General features: G+C 39.6%; 1 protein-coding gene across 1 annotated transcript in view; it reads left to right on the forward strand.

Annotated features, from left to right (window-relative positions):
- VWF (von Willebrand factor) overlaps positions 1–21,807 on the forward strand; it is a 144,874-nt gene that overhangs the window by 108,157 nt on the left and 14,910 nt on the right. Inside the window, exons 38-46 of the mRNA XM_010575325.1 lie at positions 428–633; positions 4,503–4,605; positions 4,715–4,789; positions 5,320–5,424; positions 5,906–6,111; positions 7,455–7,604; positions 15,518–15,628; positions 17,562–17,745; positions 18,636–18,676. Of these exons, the coding sequence (XP_010573627.1) occupies positions 428–633; positions 4,503–4,605; positions 4,715–4,789; positions 5,320–5,424; positions 5,906–6,111; positions 7,455–7,604; positions 15,518–15,628; positions 17,562–17,745; positions 18,636–18,676 (1,181 nt within the window). The remainder of the gene's footprint in view (positions 1–427; positions 634–4,502; positions 4,606–4,714; positions 4,790–5,319; positions 5,425–5,905; positions 6,112–7,454; positions 7,605–15,517; positions 15,629–17,561; positions 17,746–18,635; positions 18,677–21,807) is intronic.

A 21,807-nucleotide genomic window follows, 5' to 3' on the forward strand; every position in this document is an offset into this window, starting at 1 on the left:
GGCTATCTCCTAGCTGTGCACTGTTACCAGTGCTTCTCTAAAACACGTAAAGGTGGTTCTAAATTCTTATATCTCTTGCCCAGTGTTGATAATAAAGTTAAGTAAGACATTCAGCTCATGTAAGCCATTGTATCATTATTCGGATAAGTCATACTTTGCTGATTCATGTGGTCTGAAAATGTGGCTTGATGATTTCTGCATGGACTGTAACTTAAGCAAATTCCTTCATTCACTTTGTATTGTGGATTTTGTTAGTTTTAAAAATGTATCTTCAGAGATGTTAGTGGCTGCAGAGGACAAAATATGTTCATCAGATGATGGCTTTCAAAAATCTGAACAGAATTCCAAAGAAAGTGTGAGTGGAAACATTTATCTGCATTTCAGATCTCTTTAGATAAAGAGGTTTTTTTTTTCTTGTCTTCCTCAGCAATGAAATGTCCCACATATTTGACATATGATCACTGCCACAAAGCCTGCATAAACCACTGTGAGAATAGTACCAAACTCAGTGTCTGCAAGGATTATCCCACAGAAGGCTGCTTCTGTCCAGACGGACAGGTGATTTTTAATGACAGCTGTGTTGATGAAGAAGTCTGCACACAATGCATCAGTGAAGATGGCACGCACCATCAGGTAACGATATACTTAGCAGCTTACCTTTGTGAGTGGTTGGGGTTTGTACTTTTGCAAGTAGATCTGTCTTATAAGTCTAACTATTTTCCCCTTTGGATACTTTATTTTCTAGCTCAGTTCCTCATAACCGGCCGGCTGTCAGCCCCATGTAGCTCCCCTAGTGTGAAATTGGCTGGGACGGATATAAAATTCACAGCTGGGACTGTACAGACCCGGAAATGCATGACAAATTTGTGTGGAGGGAGGGCTAGAGGGAAGAGAGGAGGGATGGCATAAGTCAACATTTACCGAGATGAAACACCTCTGTTCAGCAGACTTTTACCAGTAATGACAATTTAATCATAAATCGGGAACCTTTAATTAAAATGTATTGTATTGTCTTTGCAAAGCTTACTGAAATATTTTCAGTGGCGGTGGAGACCAAGACAACCTTATGGCAAATTGTATTAGCCTACCTCCTTTTCTTGATGAGAAATATTCCTTTGATGAAATTCATCCTTTTAGTTTTACAGAAAATCCACTTTCCTCAGCTAAGGCAGACGTCTCTGTGGCAGAATAGGATTGGGAAGAGCTATGGGTGCTGGGTGCCAGACTGCAGTGGAAGAGACTGTTGATTTCCCTTTTGGCATCACACAGCGGGTCTGCGAGCTCCTCCCTGTGTCCCCTCTTCCAAGTAACAGGGGTTGTTCCTCTTCACCCCCAGCTACTCAGCTCAGGGAGTTTTCACCTTAGTCAGCTAGTCCTCTTAAATCTGCAGTTTTGTTATAGGACTTTAAGAAGAAGGGACTATTTTATAGGCTTTAGATTCTTAAGGAGGTTTTTTGGATGGTCTTACCATACTGAGTAAACTTGTTGTCAAAGACATAATCGTTTTCGTAACAGATCTTCTGTAAATAACAGAAGTCTGTGTGTGTGTGTGGATAGTCTATTCTTTAAGTAAAAAGGTACATTTAAAAAAGTAAACGAATGTATGTACTCTGAATAGCTTCATTTTACACACTCAAACTTAGATTCATGTTTTGTTCAGCAAGAAATGTGTTATAAACATTTAGTTGAGCTGAAAGGAAGCAAAGACTATTTGTGGCTGAAACATCTCTTTTAAATACTGTTTGCATTGACAAACATAACGACAAAAGCATCAAAGTTAACAGAGCAAACACCTTGCTTTAGGTGAGAGGGTACCAGCGAGCAATGAACTTGACTTAGTGAAGCAAGTGTTCCAGGCACCGCTTTGCCAGTCATACTGGCAAGAGGACGTACTCTTTGTAAGAGTTGTACTGGTTGCAGCTCTGCCCTGGGAGCCCCGCGGGTGTCTGTGCAGCCTGTTCCGGCACAGGATGGGTCCACATGGGTCCGAGGATCCCGCTTTGCCATGGCTTGGGCCTTGGTGCTGCTTGCTGGTGCTGCCAAAGCACAGTGCGTTGAAAAAGTATTCACTAAATACGATTTTGAGGGTTTCCATGCTGCTGGGCAAAGGGCTGGTACAGGAGCCTAATAGCATTAAGCCCCCTCCTCAGGTGTATGTACCCTATGGATTTTGGCAGTGAGAGGGAAGACATAGGGGAAGTGCGTTCTTTCGTTCCACAACTGCATTATCATGCATCATGCATTATCCACATGACTTTTTTCCAAACAAAAGGTTAGAGTTTTCTGAAGCATTGAGTACATGGACCTTGTATTAGCTTTTATTTTAAGGTTAGAGCATCTCCATACATATGGCCACGGTCTTTTCTTTGTGTTCTGTTTTAAATACAGTATCATTGGATTTGTGTAGTGCTTATAGAGTTGGTAAAATGGAAGGAAAAAACCCCATAATTTTTGTAGTAAAAAGAATAGAAAAACCCCTAATTTTTTGTCTCGAAGGAAAAAATAGCTTGCAATGTATGTAATCACTGCCCTAAACACAGACTAATTGTGCACAACTCTTGGTGACCCTGACAACTCTAGTTATGGTATGATTATGATTCTCTATGAAATGGTTATTGCAAATGCAGATTAAAGTCTAGGATCTGTGTGCCTTAAATCCCTGAATCCTCAGGCAATGCAGTGCATTTTCCATTTAAATAATTGTTTCAAGCCCTCGTGGAGAAAAGCTCAGTGCACATCTTGGGAATAACGTCTGCAGTGATACGTCCTTGTTTCTGCAGAAGTTCTGAAATTCATGAGTTGTCGCATGCTCCTTAATGGGGTTTTAGCTCTGAAAACCTCTTGTCTTTACCCCACTGGCAAGGCTTAGATGCAGCTGCTGTGTGGATGGGGAGGTGGAGGGCAGGGGAGGATCAGCTCACACAGCCGTTTTGCGTCTCCACCATTGCAGGATTAGCTGTGTGAGCAATACAACAGGCAGTGCAACTGGTGCTGGGTTATGATTTCCTTAACCCCCTTCTTTCCCTCTGGTGTTCATTCCTCTGTTCCTTTCTACCCCAGATTGTGCTTGGGCTTACGGGATTCTCAGTATCAATTCTCGGTATCTCAATAGAGCTCTACCGTGCTATCTCTTGTCATTTCTTCTGGTATTAGAAAGACGCTCCTACTTATGTCGAAGCAAACCTGTGTGAAAATCAAGACTGCTGAAAATGTTAGAGCAAATGTTGTGATTCTCTTTCTCTGTGTCTTGAAATGCCCACATGCTTTTCACATCATCACCTGCAAATGCAGGCATTCTCTATCAGCTGCCTTCTCAGGACTTTTTAACCCTGAGGCCATCGAAAGCTTTGGCAGAGGGCTCCGAGTTGTTTTTCCAAGCCCTGAGATAATGTTCTTTACTAGCAATACATCGATGCAAGCTTTCTTTGACTAAAATAGATGTCCTATGGATTAACTGACCCTATGCGATTTGGTTCCTAAGCTTTGTTAAACCTCTGGTTGGCTTGTTCTAGCATGCCTGGTGTCTTATCCTTGCCATCCTGTAAACCTTTGAAAGTAAACTGTCTTTTCAGACTCCCACGATGACTTAAAATACATAGATATCTCTGGTACAGGTTGCAGTATGCTTAGATATTTCCTTCCTTCCTTCTAAGGGTCTCAGCATACTGTTATTTTTAAACTACACTCCAGAGTGTTCTGGATGACACCTTTTCCCTTTGTGGCACCCTAACCTACTCTGCATCTTTTCACCCAGAACCTGGACAGATTGTGCAAATTAACGTTGTCCAATAGTGCATCTTTTCACTCTTACCTCCCTATTCACATGGGTGTTAAATGTAACTAGTTCTTTATAGGTAACTACATCTTTAACATCAATAATTTCCCTCTCTCTTATGAGAAGCAGCAGTGGCTGAATAATGATACACTTTACTGGCAGTTTCTGAATGTGCTTATTACCTCCAGGTAATCACTGCAGTGATGGTTTCAGATTTGGGGTTGCTCTAGTGCTTTTCCAGTCTTCAGTCCACTGGGAAATCAATCGATGACACCCCACATATTCTTAATAAAAAATATGCACTGTTTATTTCTCTGTGTTTAAGTACTACTAATTTGGGAAAGCAGCCACTTCTATGTATTTCCCAAAATATTGTCATTTCCCTTATTACCACTGAACACCTAATCATGGTATGTAGTTGCACGAGTCCACTGTTACTCACAATAGCCTGCAATTGCATTTATACCATCTGAGCATTTTTCATGCTTAAAACAATAGTAATTCCTCATCCCATTCATGCATTCTTTACATCTTTTGCTAAACTGGTACACTACAGTAATTTCAGAATTATGTGTCTCCTTAGGTTCTTACTGTTAACAGAGCAACCAACCAATCCTACACAGAGCCTTTTGGGTTTCCAAATTAATGTTACTCACCCACTCCCATTGCTAACGTACCAGTGACCAGAATATTTGATTTCTAACAATCTGGGTTTCTTTTCATGCAGCACATGGAAACATGGATTCCCGCCAATGAGCCTTGCAAGATCTGCACATGTCTTGATAACAAGAAAGTAAACTGCACGGTCCGACCTTGCCCTACTGCCAAACGTAAATTAGTTTTACTCTAAGTATGATTGGACTTGAATTGATGTTTTTGTTACCTAGTTTTCTAGTTCTTATCCAAACTTGTTTTATGGATGTTTTCTTCTTACTCCAGCTGTTCAGTGTGGTCCCTGTGAAGTCCCTCGTCTGCGCAGGGACCCTGGCCAGTGCTGCCCCGAGTATGAGTGTGGTAGGTTCTCATAAACTGTTGGAATCTTCTTGGTCCATGTTTTTACCAGATGCTTCAAAGGTATACGGTCCCTCTTTTAATTTAGTGCAATGGTCCATTTTTGAAACCACTGAATGACTATACAGTCATCTGTGTGGAACAATAAACAACTCCCGAGGATGTGAGTCTCCATTCACTTCCAAATTGACTTTGTCCCTCTTTCTGTAAGAGATGAGGAAGGGAATGGAGCAATTTGGTTTTGTCTGAATGACATTAGAATGGTCTTTTTCCAAGTAACTATTTTTGCCTGGTCTATATTTGCACATTAAATATAACATTAGAACCTTAATCCTCATAACCCAAGCTTGAACTGTTCCCTAAGCTATTTTGAAAACAAACTCTGACCTGCTGAACTCTAACTTACTTCATATTTTAGGATAGCAATTGAGTGTGGGGAAAAAAGTTTCATGGGAATGTGCATGTGTGTGTGTGTCTTTTCTTGAGGACTAGTCAGGCATGGTCTTAAACACTCTCTCAACTTCTCTTCTTAGTCTGTGATCTGGTTTCCTGTGATTTGCCTCCTGCCCCTGTCTGTGAGTTTGGCTTGCAGCTTGCTCTGACCAACCCTGGAGAATGCAGACCAAATTACACATGTGGTAAGATATTTTCTTTTAGCAGGGAGTGACACTGGAACATTGCATTTGAGCAACACTGACAACTTCCTTTAGACATTACTTTTCCCCTCTGAAAGATTTAGTTTTGGAGCCAATGGACATGTAATGATTTCACAGACTTGGAAGAAGGGTATTGTTGGCACTTTCCAAGTACACTTTTGAATTAAGGAAAAGAGAAACACTTTACTCTTGGACATGTGTGCTCTGACCCTTATGCTTATTTTATAAATCTTTTTGATTGTATATGAGACAAGAATTTTTTTGGCAGGGTAGGAACTTTTCCTGAACCTGTAGCACAATCTTTGACCTGGATCTTTTATATCTGCATTACTTCTTAGTCTTTAAGTAGATTTATAATAGGTTGCAGTAGCAATTAGTGCCTTGCTGCCAGAGAACCGTCTTGTTCACTCGCAGCACTCTGAAATGCTGTGTGCTTGACGTGGTACCTACCTTTTTTTGCTAGCGTGTAACAGAGAAGCTTGCAGCTTAGTTCAAAGACCTTCCTGCCCACCGCATCGAGAGCTGACTGTTAAGAAGACCGAGTGCTGTGATAAATATGAGTGTACCTGCAGCTGTACGAACTCAACAGTGAGCTGCCCTCTGGGGTATCTATCCAGATCTGTCACCAATGACTGCAGCTGCGTATCTACCACCTGTATTCCAGACAGGGTAAGGGGAACGAAGTGTCATTTCCACATATGAAAGTATCTTTTATGTATAGAGTGGTAGCACTAAAGTAAGTGGGTAGCTAGGTATTAACAAACCCTCAATGAGACTACCAGATAATGATGCCAGGGTATTTTTAGTTTACATGTGTCTGACAGAAATACACTATTGCATCGCACTGTTGCTTGTTTTGCTCCAGTCATTTATTCTGACATAAATAATCCATTTCTTGTGACTTTGAGATAATCAGATTATATATATATATGAAACCCCAAACCATTTGAACCTTCAAGGTCGCTCAAGCATTAGGAATTTCAGAGGTAATTTTTAAATTTTTTATTTGTTTCTGGATAACGGAGCTACGTGCTTTTGGATCAGTACAGTTAATATATATTCTTTCAATCCCACACTAACTTTATTGAAATATTTGGCTCACCTTAGATCTAAACTCCTTGTGCCCATTGATTACATTTGCCTCTCCTGAGGAGGCATTGTATCTTATATGAACTATATTGCCGCTTTTAAATTTTTGCCAAATTACTACCTGACTCTGTTAAAGCTTCACCAGGATATATTTTTCCTTATTTTGCCAACCTTTTATTAAGTTGTTACATTATGTTAACCATTAAGATAAGGTTGCTTAGAGAACAGGTTGCAGGCCAGTGTAACCTTTTCATTGAAGCAACCTTATCTAACAGCTTAACATAGGGTTATGCTGTCTGGCAGCTCAGGAGATCTAGCCTTTATTTTCTGTTGCTAAGTAGTTCATGACCTTGCATAAGTCATTTTATGTCTCTGTGACTTATTTGCTATATCTATAAAAATAAACGATGTTCATCTCTTTAATAACATGCTATAAAATTTACTAATAGGAAGTGCAATATAAGAGATGGCACTACTTTTGTGGTAGCTGTGGTGGCCTAAGGATAAAGGATACAAGAGAATGAATGCTTGTAACTCAAAGCAGGATCTTTTCAGATCAGATGATTTAGCTGGAAGAAGTTTTGCATGAACAGCTCCTTCTACAGGACTCACTGGTTATTATCTCTAAATATTGGGTCACGTTATAACTCCAGGGAAACTGAATCAGACCGTGGGCAATTCCACTGACTGCAGATAAAATTCTCCAATTTATTCTTTATAAAAAAGCAGCTTTGGTTGCACTTATTTTCCTTTCCTCAACAGAGTGGCCACAATTTTAAGACCTGTAGCATTTCTGCTGGGTTCAAAATATTCAGTAAAATTTATGGTGGGTTTCACATCTTAAAAAGCAGCCTTTTGGAGCCAGCAGTGTGCCCTTACAGCAGCAGTGTGCTCCTTCATGTATTAATTCTTGCATTCAATAGGTGTGTGTGCACAACAACATAGTCTACCCCGTTGGGTCAACCTGGGAAGACGGTTGCAGGGAATGCTCTTGCACTGGTATGAGGGATGATGTTACAGGACTTCAGATGATGGAGTGTCACGACAAAGCATGTGACGTGTTCTGCTCTCGGGTGAGTAACATTTAAACTAGTGCATTAGCCAGCAGAGCCCTGATGGGGATCTGAAATGATTACTTTTAAACCTGCATGTTTAGAGAAACCAGAGAAAAATAGAAAATAAGTGTTGTAGCAACGAATTATCTTGGGAACAGAGTCTAAGAGGGCCTGAACATTACTGACTTTATTTTAGGGTTATTGTTTTAGGATCGTATCCTGCTGCCAAGGAAATCAGTGACAATTATATTTCAATAAAAGGAGAACTGTATCCTGAAATGTCCATCATTTACACTGCTTGCACAATAAGTACTCACGATGTCTGAAGTTCAATTTCAAATGACTGTTCAAGCTGAAGTTCACTTGCTGAAGAGAACATTTCAGATCTGTCTATTGCTCAGCTCTGCCCATTATAGCAGTAATAACACCACATGCTGTGGCCTTTATTATGCTCAGACATCTGCTACATGCTATAAAATTATGTGGTCTACTTTTGGAAGCCCGCAAAAGAAGTATGAGCTGCTTTGTTATATTGACCTAGCTGGTCAAACAGGAGGAGACAGATACTTGGTACAAAAAGTTGGTAGAAGAATTCTAGAAGGGTCAAAGGAATTGGTTAAAAGTCATCAATACTTGACAGCATTATAGATTAGAAGGCTTTGACCATAACATGATTTGTGCAAATAAAAGCTCAAAATGTTTTTTTATACTTCCTTTAAACTACCCAATTTACATTCCTAACACTCCTCACCTTAACATAATATGGAGAATAAGGAAGTAAAAGATCACTGTAAAATTAAATGTGATGCCCTAGAGTTGAATTTTGCTCTGGTATCAAGCACCTTGTACCCATAATCCCTGAGCATTCCCATGCCCTTGCTTCATGAGGTTAGCATGGATGGGTCAGTCAGTGAGGACAGTGGAAACACACAGCTTGGGGCTGCAGAAAAAGCAGATGGCAGAAGAGGTTGCCCACCCCAGTCAAGTGCTGAGAACCCGCACCCCTTACCAACTGCTATGTGGCCAGAGAAGTTGTGCTGCAAACATCAGAGGCTACCACAAATGCATTTTTGCCTCTTCGTAAAGCTTTCAGTATATATGTGGATTAATTGAGGTTGTTCTTGATGGTATTAGCCAATTCCATTCAGGAAAAGGTACATCTGACCTGAAGCAGCTCCTCCTTAGGCTGTGGTCTGGTGCGTTCACAGTCTGCAAGTTCAGTAGGCTCTGTGGGGTCCATGTGGAGCAACTAGATGGGCTGTCTGGGATGCAGAATATTCTCTGCAGGTTTTTTGCTGACCCAGGGTTTTCCCCAGGGGTTTGTTCTTCCCTGAACTGTGAAGTGAAGCCCAGAAGAAGCTAATTTGTTTTTTTCTGCAGTGCGGAAGCAAAGATGAGCTAGTTAATGCTATTCAAATCTCCAAGTTGCTTTTAAAATGTTTGTGTTAGGCTATATGTGGCATTAGCCCCCACAAAAGTCAAACAGTTGACTAAGCAGCAAGTGTTTCCAAATGTGTGTTGTAACATCAGTGCTTTCAGTGGTCCAGTAGCTGATAAAAGTCCGCATATTGCTGATAAAAGTCTGCATGGTGGCCTGTGACTCAAGAGACTGCCCTGGTGTCATTACAGGTGACCAGCTGGAATTGGGCAGTGGGAAATGCAAAGGGCATACGACAGCAATAACTGCAAACCCCTTTAACTAAGAGGGGCAGGTGCTGCTTCTGTGTTTGATTCGCTGTGCTGACTGGGATGCTACTGCAATGTTCTGGGTTTTCTAGTGCTGCATGTGAGACAAGATTCACTTGCTTTTTTTTTCTGCTCCAGGAGTAGCTTTTTCTCGTCTTGCTGGAAATACAGTGAATCTCCAAACAAATGTCATGCACATTTCCCTCCTCCACTGAGTCTCCAAATCTTTGCAGCCTGTTTTGCACTATTCTTCCTAAACCTTTTCACTGGTTTTAAGAAGTCTGTCTCTTTTTTGGAATGAGTCCCATTTATGCAGTTGCATTCAGAACAGAGACTAAGAAAAATCATGCGTGATATCTCTTCTTCCTCCTTGCTTTTGTTCAGTTACATTTGGAAGAAAGGTCTTCATTAGCATACCTTGTATATACAGCCACAAGAAGTTAGAGGTCTTCTTTTGGCTTTTGGAAATACATTATTAATAACATGTCTGGGAGTCAAAGACTGATCTTGGGCATAGGGCATATATGTGCAGCACCTCACAGCTGAGTTAATGTTGTTGTAGAAACCCTGCATTATCTGACTTGTTTTAAGTTCTTGTTTGAATTTACACTAATAGGTATTTTAAAACAGTTAATCATGCATTGAAATTTGACTATGAACATTTCAATTAAGCAAACCAATATCTGAAACACAGTTCACTTTTCTGAACTCCAAGTTAATTGTGCCTTGGTTTTCAAAGAATTTCAAATGCCTTAATACCACTATATTTCAGTATCATTTAACTTACAGCCTCTGTATCAGAACAAGGCTGGACAGTATATATGTATGTGCACTTGAGAAGATGTGAACAAAATATAAGCTTTTTTGAATAACATTTTCCTCTGCTGTGTCTTAAATACTGTATAATTCCCTAGGGCCAGAGCAAAACCCCAATCCATTAAAAAAACAAACAAACCAAACTAGTGCTCTTTCTGCAAGTGTAGAGTTTGGTGAGAAAGCTTGAGGATGCCCAATGCAGTGAAAACCATGAGGGTAGGCGTGAGAACTTTCAGCTATTGCGAGAGAATCCCTTTGGTTTCCATTTGTAGAAGAGACTTGTTTCTAGTATGGCAATTATTATGCAATATTAGATCTAAAGTATCTGTGGCTCTGTTTGGGGCTCCTAGCCATAACTTTATTAATAATTTGTTATTCTAATAAAGTATCATTAATGCAGAGCTACAGTTTCTTGACAAATCAGCCTTCAGCATTGCAGTGTCAAAAAGCTTTTTTAAAACAAAAAAAAAGCCTTGGTGGAAACCATGCCAGTTCTTTTTGGGAATTTGCCATTTCTTCTGCTCCTTTAATGGTTGTCAAAGTTGTACAACCAAAACTGTAGCTGTTGGAGAATGTGGGTAGCTCAGTTTTTCTTTGTCCTTTGCTTATTCCTGATTCAGTGGATATACATATCAAGGACTGCAGAAGTTCTGTAATCCAGTTTGAATTGGCCTTAAAGCTTATTTTTCAGTTCAGGTTAGATGTCATTGAAAGTTGTACTGACATTAAAGACATACTTTAATCATGGCTCATTACTAAGATGATGTTCAAATGCTCTGCTGCTCGTGGTTATTAATTCCATTGGCAGGTCTGAAAGTTGTGCAGTTATCATTGTCGACTGTGTCATCTGACTTCTGTGAAAACAGCTCACAGTTGTTTTTTTTAATCTAGCTACACAAAAAGAGAAAAAAACCCTAACACATGTACTAGGTCCTTCACCCTGGTGAATGAACGGTGCTACTGTTCTCCTGAGCATGACAAAATCAAACTCAAATCATACCTGTAATTTTGGAATGTAAAGAAATGCTCTGGAAAAAGAGTGGATGTTCCATGTAAATGACCCAATCCCACAGTTCTGCGAGGAGGTTCACAGCAAATAGAGACTTCTCACTTGCAAAGCAGATGTGGGTTTGCTTCATTATATGCCATAGTCCCCTCATTTTTCCTGTCCTCTTCTATCTTGCTCTTACCGAAGTTTTGAGAAAGCAGATAATAGCTGCAATTATTGCATGTGCCACAAGGAGGAGTGGTGTCTCCCTCCTGGAGCTTCAGAAAATATTTCTCTGAGAGTACATCAGACTACATCCCTTCAGAGAATCATAGTGATAAAACGGATAACAGCTTTCAAAACACCTTCAAAAATCACTAGTATACTAATGTGAAGGGAGCACTTGCTTTGCTTAATTCCTGTCAATGTTCTTGGAGTTAGGTACTTTGTAAGTGATATGAAAGAGTGTGGGTTACAGTATTGGATAATTTAAAGTATTAGATGATTATGAGAAGAATGAAGCATAATTTTCTGGGATAAGTGTTTAAGACAAAGCCATTTGGCTAAGTGTGTGTAAGTTAATTAGATTAGATTTTCAAGCCTCTTGATTAATTAAATTAAAATGAAGAACATTTGCACCCTACGTGCAAAAGCATAGTGAATGATGGTTGTAATAGATGCTGACTGCAAAAGCTATGGCTTTAATCTCTGATATTTCAAATGGATATTTTTCCTTTGAAGTAACATGAAAAGCATGGTAGTAAATGGCTTAATAATATATATTAAGGAGGTCAAAGAAACTAATGTGAAAGGAAGACTGTTGTTTGAATATTAGATGTGCAGAATCTCATTTAAAAACTGTGAAAGTCTTGTTGGGAGGTAATTTCAAATATCCTGCTTACATTTTAAAGCATAATATATTATGGAAATTAGGAAATGATACCTTAATGTAATAGAGAATTGCAAACAGAGAATTAAGTCCTCACCTGGGGTAAATGAATGCAGCTTCAGGGAAATCTCTAGAATTGTGCTGATTCATGGCCACTGAAGATTTTGCTTTCAGCATTTCAAGTTGATTTATATGCATCCTACTGTTTTTTTTTTTCAGTCTACTGTTGCCATTTTTATTCCCTCTGGTTCCTCCAACCCTCTCTAGGTACTATCATCTCAATACATAAAAGGCAAATACTGGAGCCTTCTTAAAAATACTATGTTGAGGAATACTTTCTGTGGTTTTTTTTTGTTTTTTTTGTTTTTGTTTTTTTCTGCTTTGTTGGCCAAAAGGCAACTGACAGAGTTTTCTGGCCAAAACCTTAGCACCTGGGAAAAGATGAACTATGTATCCTGAGCAATGCTCAAATGAAAGAGGGAGTGCACAAATATGCCAAGCCATAGCCTGTGCGGATCCCTCTGGTAGCCTTGGTAGGCAATGAAACCAAAATGTGTGTTCTCTGAAAGCTGCAGAATTAATCTGCGTTCCTCTTTTGTTTGTCGTGAGCCAAGCTCTGGTTCAAAAGCACCCCAAATTTCCCCCCCCCCCCCCGCCATGTAGAATGCCTTAATCTGTATGCTTTCACCCTCAGCTTTATCTCTGCATTTGCGTTTGATACAACAGCTTGATCTGGCAGCATAACTGAGCACTTGTCAGGTTCTCCATCGCAGCTGCTGATCATGACTCCCAAGTCAGCCACGTGCACCTGTTCAAATGCGAGGGGTGCCTTGTGTTGCTTTATCCCTTACCTCCCGGCGCATGGGGATTTTTTTTTTTTTCGGTCATGTAGACTGTGATCTGCCTCTGTGACGGACAGTCAGACACTTACCAAGGGCTGCTTCTGAATTTTAATTCCCTGTTTTTGAAGTTCAAACTCTGGGTTTAAAAAAAAAAAAAGGCAAGATGCGGAGGAGGAATAAAGCAGCGGATCCAGTCCAGAAAAAGCAGGGGACAAGCAGAATATTGGCTCTAAGTGGATCCTTGAACAAACCATGGCAAACACTGGCATCCCTATAGGCTAATATCTATGCACTAAAAAATGAAAAACTGCTTACTCTGCCTAGTTCAGCCTAACGTTAACCTTCAACAGCACAGTGTCTGAGACTTCTCAGATGTTCATGTTCATAGATTGTGGAGCTCAGGAATAATTCTGGCAGCATATCCTTTTTGTACATAAGTATCTAACTGGAGAAAACGAAACCAACCCCACGATAAAAACACCTCAAAATGCACGATACATTTTCCTTTTCTTAGGTGTAACCTTAAACATTACCACCTTTAGAATTAAACATCCAATAAAGCTTGCTTTCTTCCTGTGGGCACAAATTTCCATGCCGTGAGGTACAGAAGGTGAGGTTTTCTGATGGCAAAATATTTCTCATGGTGTGGAGGATCTGTGACAGCAGGGAATCACTGTCCGCCTCACTCCTCCAGTACAGATGGATGCTCTGCTTTTTGAGGAGCTCGTAGACTGCTGCAGTCTGCGGGTTTGTCTTCTGAGACAGGTTTGTAGCCTGTGGTAGTTCAGGGGCTGTGTTCGGAGAAGCTCAGCAGGCGCTGAGGTTGGGAGCTGTCATCTCCTATGTTTCTTCCCCTTAGGAGTCAGGGCCCCCAGATTTTGAACGCACCGTGCACCAAAGTGTTTGCACTTTAGAGGGCTCTGTTCAAACCAACTTAGTGAAATTTGGGTCCTGCAGCTGGATTTATGCTTTATCCTGGGCACAAACAGCTCACGGATTTTTATTTCTCTGAGTTTGCCACACAAATAAAAAGTTGTATCCAATACTTCAGATGCTTCAGACATGTTTTCAGCAGATAAGTCATATAAAATGAAACGCTCGACAGCACAACTTTTTCCACAAAGCTAGGTCAACCTCTGGTATTACATTTTATAACAGTATACAAATTGCACTTCCATATGAAAGTCTGCTGATTATCAAGGTTTGCTAATGTGCTTCATATTGCAAATCAAGGACAGCTCATGAAGGGAGGGAGCAGTTGGGAATACTTCAGCAATTCAGTTCAAAGGGGTTGACCAAAATAAAATGATGCTTATTTTCATTGACATTTTTCACACAAACTATATTTTCTTTGACAGAACATCTTTCCTTCCACTCTGTATTGAAATCAGAGTTATGTTTTACCCCTTAGAGACTTCTGAGCTATTAAATGTAGAATATATTATTTCTAGTTAGATTAAAGCTCCTTGCTTTCTTTCACTTTAGATACTCCAATGTTTGAATATTTGGCTAGTTGCTTCAGGAGATGAAAAGATTAAATCATCAGCCAAAACTGGTCCCTGGACTACATGTCAGACTGACCCCTTCCCTCTGCTTCAGCACAGGACAGTCAGATGTCTGAGTGTGCTCAGACTGAATCTTAACCTTGAATTCTCAGGGGTGGGAAGGGGAGTTGTGAGTGCTGATGAATGTCCAAGATGCCACTAGAACAATTTTAAACTTTCATTTTCTTTTGTAAATAGTATTATATGTAAAAAAATATTTTTTAAATACCAAGTAAAAATTCTCATAAATATATATGACTTGTATGTAAAAACAGAGGGGATTTAATGTAGTGATTTTTTTAAAAACTGGATTCTTCACATGGCACTAGTTTTCTCTCAAAATCTACCAAGTAGCGTGGCAATTCCGACAATCACCCTTAGAAGTGGACTGACTTCCTTTTGCTTTTGCACTCCTCTGTAAGGCCATATTATTGGAAAGGCTTGCTCTTTACAGTTTGCTAATGCATAAAAGAAACTGCTTACATGCAATAAACTAACATTTGGAAATGACTGCTGCTTAATGCTGTTGAATAGCTGAGAGTCCTCTGAAAGCATATTTTACCTGTTCCCTTTCCATTTCTGCCAGTTTATGTCATTGTTCTTTTCTGTCTTGTGGCAAATTTTTGTGCTATAACTTATTTGAGCAGATATTCGCAAAAGGAAGATGTTTCTGGGTGATTTCAGATTTTCTATGCCTTTCTGTTTGTCTGTCTTATGTTAGGCACCATCAACATTTTCAGTGCTCCGAGAAGGGGTGCTCCATACCACACTAGAGAAGCTGATGTACTCACAAGGCCCATTAGTTGATTGGCATGACCTGAGCAAGAATAGTACCTAGCTGTCCATGTAGCTGAAGTGAATATGTCTTCAAAATATATATTAAGCAGGAGCTAATGAGATAAGAATTTCTGCTCTTGATGTTGTGTGTGTTTTAATTTATTTTTTTTCTGACAGGTAATGTTAACCATTTAACAAGATGCCGAACTGGGTGGACCACTTGTTTGTTTTGTAATAGCAGCGTGTGGCCTTACAGTTCTGTTTTCAAACTCCCCTTTCCATAAAAAGCTGCTAGCGTGAAACATTTATCCCAGTGTTTTCTTTTAGGAGTAATCTTCTCATTTGTCTCCTATTCCTGGATCAGTCCGTCCTTTTCTTTTCTCCTACAGGGTTACAAGTACATCATCCAAGAAGGGGAGTGTTGCGGGAGATGCCAGAAGATCGCCTGTGAGGAGCAGCTACCCCGGTCTCGGGGGGATGCAGATTCTCCTTTGCGTGAGGTGAGGTGGTGGTGGTGTGGACACTGCTTCTTCTAGCAGAAATGCCCTGGAATTATTTTCTGTTCCATGGAAGAAGGTGAAGAAGATATGAGCTATTTCTTCTATACATCAAACAGCGCTGAAAAAGAATGTTTTTGGGGGCATGTGACTTACTTGGTTCTAACAAGCAAACCCTCACCATTTTCAGGCTCTAAGGAAACAATATTTTTGTGTAAAATTAGTAATTTCTCAAATGGTAGCTCAAAAGAATATTAATGGGACATGATGCTTCTCTGGCTGTAGGTTATTTAAATTACCCCAATTAATTTGTATTACTCTGTGGATAGCAGGCAGATGGGGTAGTGGATTGCTTGAATTTCATAGTCCTATTCAAATAGGATATCCTATTTGGTACACACTGAACTATCAGGAAGTAAGTAAGGATAGAAACATGAATTATTCTCTGGTTGCTAAAGACAATTACTGTGTATCAGATCAGACCGCAGTGGTCCAGGCCACATTTGTTTTCTGCTCAAAATAACAGTTTGTTTTCAGCAGTGTGCCTCTTTCCTTAGGATTCAAAGACCCAATGGGAAGTGGGTGCATGCAACAGCCATTTAAAATGCACTGCAGATACCCTACCACCCTGGAAAGCTATGTGGATATTTGTTTCTTTTCTCGCCTACATTTTTAATTCTTTCAGATTATTCAGTTTGTTCAGTCCCTAACCCAACCACCCTTGGCAAGCCTTTGCCTGCCCCAGTAGCATTACCTTGCTTAACCCTATGCAGAGCTTTGGATTCAATGAAGGCAGGAACAGTAAGTTAAATATGTTTAAAATAACAGATCTTCTCCCCACCTTTTCTTCCCTAAGTGTTGTTCTGTATAATGTGTCTGCATTTTCATCTACACCTCATGTTCACATATTTAATATTAACTTTTTAATTGCTGCTTTTACAAAGGCAGTCTGCTGTCTTTTAAAAAAATTTTAATGTATCATTTTGCAGCCTGCCTCTTCCCTGATTTTACCAAGGGCATTTCTTAATGTGGATCAATATTCTTCTCTGCTTCATAAAACAAGCCTTCAGAAGGCTATTTTAATGTTCCACTGTGTCTTACTGACTTCTGTTGTCCTAATGGAGTAATAGATCCTTATACTCTGCTGTCCCTTTCTTGCTGTGTCCTCTTTCAACTTTTGTCATTAACGAAGAACTAAGTATTTAACACATGAGAGAAAAGTATTCCCTAACTTTCTGAGCAAAGATGTTTGAATTTACTGGAGTTGGGGATCTGATTTTCACTTTCACTGTTCTTGAAGTGTATTTGAAGAGCGTTAACATTGGAGGCATACGGCTTCAAAGCGGTGATCAGCTCCTCCCAGCGTTGAACTGTAACAGCATCTTCTTTCTGGCCTGTGGTGATGTCTCTTCCCATAATAGCACTTGAAGTTCCTGCTTTGTCTGACCCATGGGAGCTTATAATCAGTAGAACTGTCAACAGGATCCGGTCTCTTCTCCATTTGCAAGTATTTTCAGGTCTAGAGCCTATTGCCAAAGCTTCCTTTGGGTTTAGTAGAGCCGATTTGCAGCAGGTTCCAGCAGAAAAAGGGCCAACTTGGATACAGTGCAATGCAGTGCAGCCAGCTACTGGGTAGTAAATGTAGACTTAAAACTAGTTGAGTGCTTTTTCTTCTTCACGTGCTATTTTACCTGCCCCTTTATTTTTCACCTTAAGGATACTGCTGTAACTCCTGTACTCTGCAAACCAAGCAGCAGACTATTCTATAAACTGATTGTTGTGGTAAGGATTTGTGGAGAAACGTTTAGTGACAGACTATTCCTCATGCAGTAAACGTGCTTTTTGTAAACCAGCATGTTGACTGTGGTGGTCTTCCCTCTATCCAGTGTCACAAATACTGCTGCCTATATTTAATCCTTTTACAATTTCCCATCAGGTCGGCACAGAGTGGCGATCCCCCTTCAACCATTGCATTATCAATGAGTGTGTCCGGGTGAACAATGAGGTTTTTGTGCAGCAAAAGAATCTTTCTTGCTCTCAAATGGATGTGCCTGACTGTCCTGAGGGAACTGAACTACGTTGTGACCAAATAATAGACTGCTGTCCTTCCTGCAGATGTGGTAAGCTTTTGTGTATGACAAATGGAATCACTGGAGAATGAATCATCTCATGCGTTGATCTGTTTCTCAACAGCAATTTCAAAAGTGCGTGTTATGCAAGTATAGCACTGCTTTGACCCTCTCCTGTATAATTTAGACATTGAGTACAATAGCACCTGCTGCTATTACTTTCTCTTTCCAACTGATGTTCACTGTCTCCCCTTGAACTACTTACTGTTGAAGCTATTTTGCATTGCTTCAGAGGGATGTACCGGGCTATGTTTCTACAGCTCTAGCCTGCATTTTTAAGCATTTAAAAGAGGTCTTGAGATGCTTTTGGCCTAGGAAGATTCAACACTTTCCCCAGTGCCTGCTATGAACAGGGAGTTTGCATGCAGCCATGTTGTCTTCTGTGTGCCTCAGCATTGTGGCTGTGGCCATTTCCTAGCATAGACTTGGGTCAAAAGTCCAAATCGGAAGATCTGGCTAATTGTCCTCAGTCTGGGAAGACTCCTAGTCATGTTTAATTGACAAGTATATATGCAACCACAGGGTGAGGAGCTAGCAGTGGGAGGAGGAGGGGAAATATGCATGGTAATTTGCAGAAAACCTCTCATCTTCTGAGAGCGTGAGGCTTGAACTGGAGGGGCAAACTTATACTGTGCCATGTACTTGTCAAAAAACAGCTCAGCAAGAGGTATTTGGAGGTGGAATTCAGGATAACTCTGACAAATTGTTACCTTTCGAGGTATAATGTAAGAGGGCTCAATTATGCCTCTTTTCACTGAAACTGGATCTAAATGTCCTTAGTTGGAACTCTAATAAGTCAAAAAGGCATACTTGTGGTTTATTAAATCTTGGTAATGTCATGATAATGGTAATGCTAAATGGAATATTATCTTTTTTTTCAGTCCCCCTGAATGGTTGTCTTTTGAATGGCACTGTTATTGGGGTAAGACACGGTTCCTTTTATTTGGTGTGATGGTAAGATATTTAGATATACGAATGAGCTTTTGAAGAACACAAACTTGCCAGAACACACAAAAGCATACAGGGCAGCTTTGTTCAGACAGAATCTCTGCAAGTGAGACTTTGGGGTAAAAGCAATGGCGAGGGGCTCAGCACCTGTATGTCCAGTTCATGACACTGTCATAGTCTTCCTACATGACACTGAGTATCTCTGCAGAATGGGGACAGTAACATTTCCTTATCTTGAAAGGATGCTTGAGAAAAGTGCTTAGAAACTGTGGTAATCTGTGTTGTGTAATGACTTGCAGGCTACCAAACACACAGGAAACTATCTGTGAGGGATAATCTCAAAAATGATCCTTGCCCACTTCAGGGAAGCAAAAACTTCCCGTGTTCTACCTAGAGGATAAGGCAGATTAAAAAAGGATGGAGACTCTTGCTCCACCTGTGTGGAAGGAGGGGTATCCCTCCTTGGCTATTAGCAGGAACAGGAAAACTGAGCTTCCTCACTGTTTGACCTCTGTCCCCTTTCAAGATCCCTGCTGATATGCCCTCAGAGGAAATTTTTTCTCAACTGCATATTTAATGGATAGATTAAGACATGCTTAACCCAGCCCATGACAGTGGGAATGATAGGACTTAAGCATCTGATCTCATTTATGCCGAATTTATCTTTGGAGAGCTCTGTCAATTGTCCATTGTTTCCCTAAATCCATATTCTGGCAGCACCTCTGGTGTCAAAGAGCTCTAAATATTCTCACCATCCCCCAGGGAAACAGGTCCTCTTTAGTCTTTTAACCTAACTTTTAACCTACGTATTCCTGCATTGTCAATATATGTCCTTCTTTTTCATGTATTTAAAAGGTGAGTTTACCCAAATCTCTTTGGACTTTTGAGGTATGGCAGAGAGTACCTTTCTCCATCTAGTTCTTCTGGCTTTGATTTTTTTTTTCATAGTTGATAGGCATAAGTTTATCAGTTTGTTAGAGCTAAATCCCTGTCATCAAGCATCCATCATTCTGTGTGGGGATTACTTCCCTGTAGAATTAAATCCAAGGAATAACTCTGCCTTTCTTGTCAGAGCACTGGGAGAAGAGTTTTAAAGTGGTATAATCTGAAATAATCCGCTTTCTCTTTGATTCCTCTATTTGTCTCCTCTATAGTATGTTGTCAAAACAAGTTGTGGCATTTTATAAAGACCATACTTGTAGAGAATGTCATGTAGTATAGTAATTGCTAGCTCCTGCCACCTTCTGTTATACAGTATATGCATATATATATACACACACACATTGTGTTGCAAAAGAAGGTGTCTTTCCAGATGCATGCTGTTCTTCCATGAACAACTGTTTTTTTTTCTCTTCCAACAGAATGTTTACCTGATCTGTCAAGTAATGTCTTTGTTCTATTTTCAAGTGTTTTAAAATACTTTAAAGTGAAGCATAAGCAAATTTTGAAACAAAATGTCATGTTGAAGGCAAAATGAGAATATCTGTATTTTGAAGACTTAAAATTAAAATACTTCAGCTTCTACAATATTGAAAAAAAAATCCTATCTTAATAAAATTTTCCCAATTTGGAATGAATTCATAAAGTGTTTCAGCTGACACAAAACTACATTTTGAGTCGTTCTTATTTGTCATCTGGCTATATATAAAAGCTGTCTTTAAAATGGTTTTGTTTTTTTGTTGGTGTCCCCCCCCCTTTAATACAGTTTTTAAAATGTGTTATTTTTCTTTCTGACAATTGGTCATTTTATCAAACACTGCCTGTGCAAGATTTTGAGGGTGTAGGTAGGCCCCAGCTATTATGTTACTTCCGTGCTCTTGCTGTTGCAAATGTCAAGCATTACTGAAGTTAGCATTTGACAATGCAGTTACCAAAATATTTTCTCAGGATGAAGAGTGTGAAATCTGAGTTGAGATATAATCTCAGAAGATTTCTAAACAAAGTGGCCATTTTGATTAAAAAAAAAAAAAAGAAAAAAAAAGTAGAACTTATATTAGAACTTGTCTTAAATTAATGAACTTTTCAATTAAACTAGCTTCATTAATGACTTATTATAAGCTAATTAGCTATATGCCTGAAAGCTTTTGAGCAGCTGGCGTTACTACAGCTTTGTCTTAAACTATTCTCTACTTCAATGACTGTTCCAGAGTTCTGGTCAGGAAGGAAGATGTGGTGTCCACAGAAGTTTATACTTCCTGGATTTCAAAACCTTTATTCTATGTCCTTTAAGAATAGGATTCAAGTTTCATTTTATATCAAGGGAAAACTTTGCTCCATTAACTCATTCACTGAATAGTTCCAAGTTTTGAGTCTTTTACTGCAGTTCTGTTAACTGACTGTGTCCTTAATCCCTTTACATTTTTGTCTTGTATCTGGTTACCAATATTATATTCCAGTAATTTGGTGTATTGCATTCACTCTGCTGTTCTTAACAATGCTGTGGGCTTTAACTGCAGACTTCCAAGCAGGTGGCTGTATTTACCAAAAGGATTATCTATATCACTCATCTGTTTTCCCAGGCTTTTACTGAGTGGCGTTTTTGAAGGAGATCTGAGTAGATTTGGGCTTTATGCAGGTTATTTTGGTTCCACTGACTAACCCTGGGTTAGCAGATGTTGACATTTCATTCTAAGTTAGCCAAGAAAACACACGATAGGTGTATTATATAAAGGGAAAAAGATATATCAATCCATTGTTTCACTCATTTCTGTAATGCTAAGCTATGTTTGTTCACAGAAAGCCATTGTTAAAGCCATTTGCATACTGATCCCTAAATACATTAAATACATACCATAGAACTAAGGTGTGATGCAAACTTTGGATCAAGGTAAGACCTTCCCCCAAAAGTTCAAGGCATTTGTGTGTGAGGATTTTGTTTCAACATGTCTCTAGTAAGCCCTATGTTCCTGCCTGTAACAGTGGTTTTATTATAAACTCAACTTTATCTGTCTTTTTTGTATTTAATTGGAATGTTGGAACTATTAGAAGGTCCAATGCGGATTTGAGTTTTAATATTGATTGTTGCGTTATAGACCCTTTCTTCATAATGTGAAAGCCTAGAGCTACTGAAGCATTCTGCGATAAGCATTTACTTTTAGAGGGCCT

This window comes from Haliaeetus leucocephalus, unplaced genomic scaffold (genome assembly GCF_000737465.1).
Source record: "Haliaeetus leucocephalus isolate CR32 unplaced genomic scaffold, Haliaeetus_leucocephalus-4.0 Scaffold473, whole genome shotgun sequence".
Lineage (NCBI taxonomy): Eukaryota > Metazoa > Chordata > Aves > Accipitriformes > Accipitridae > Haliaeetus > Haliaeetus leucocephalus.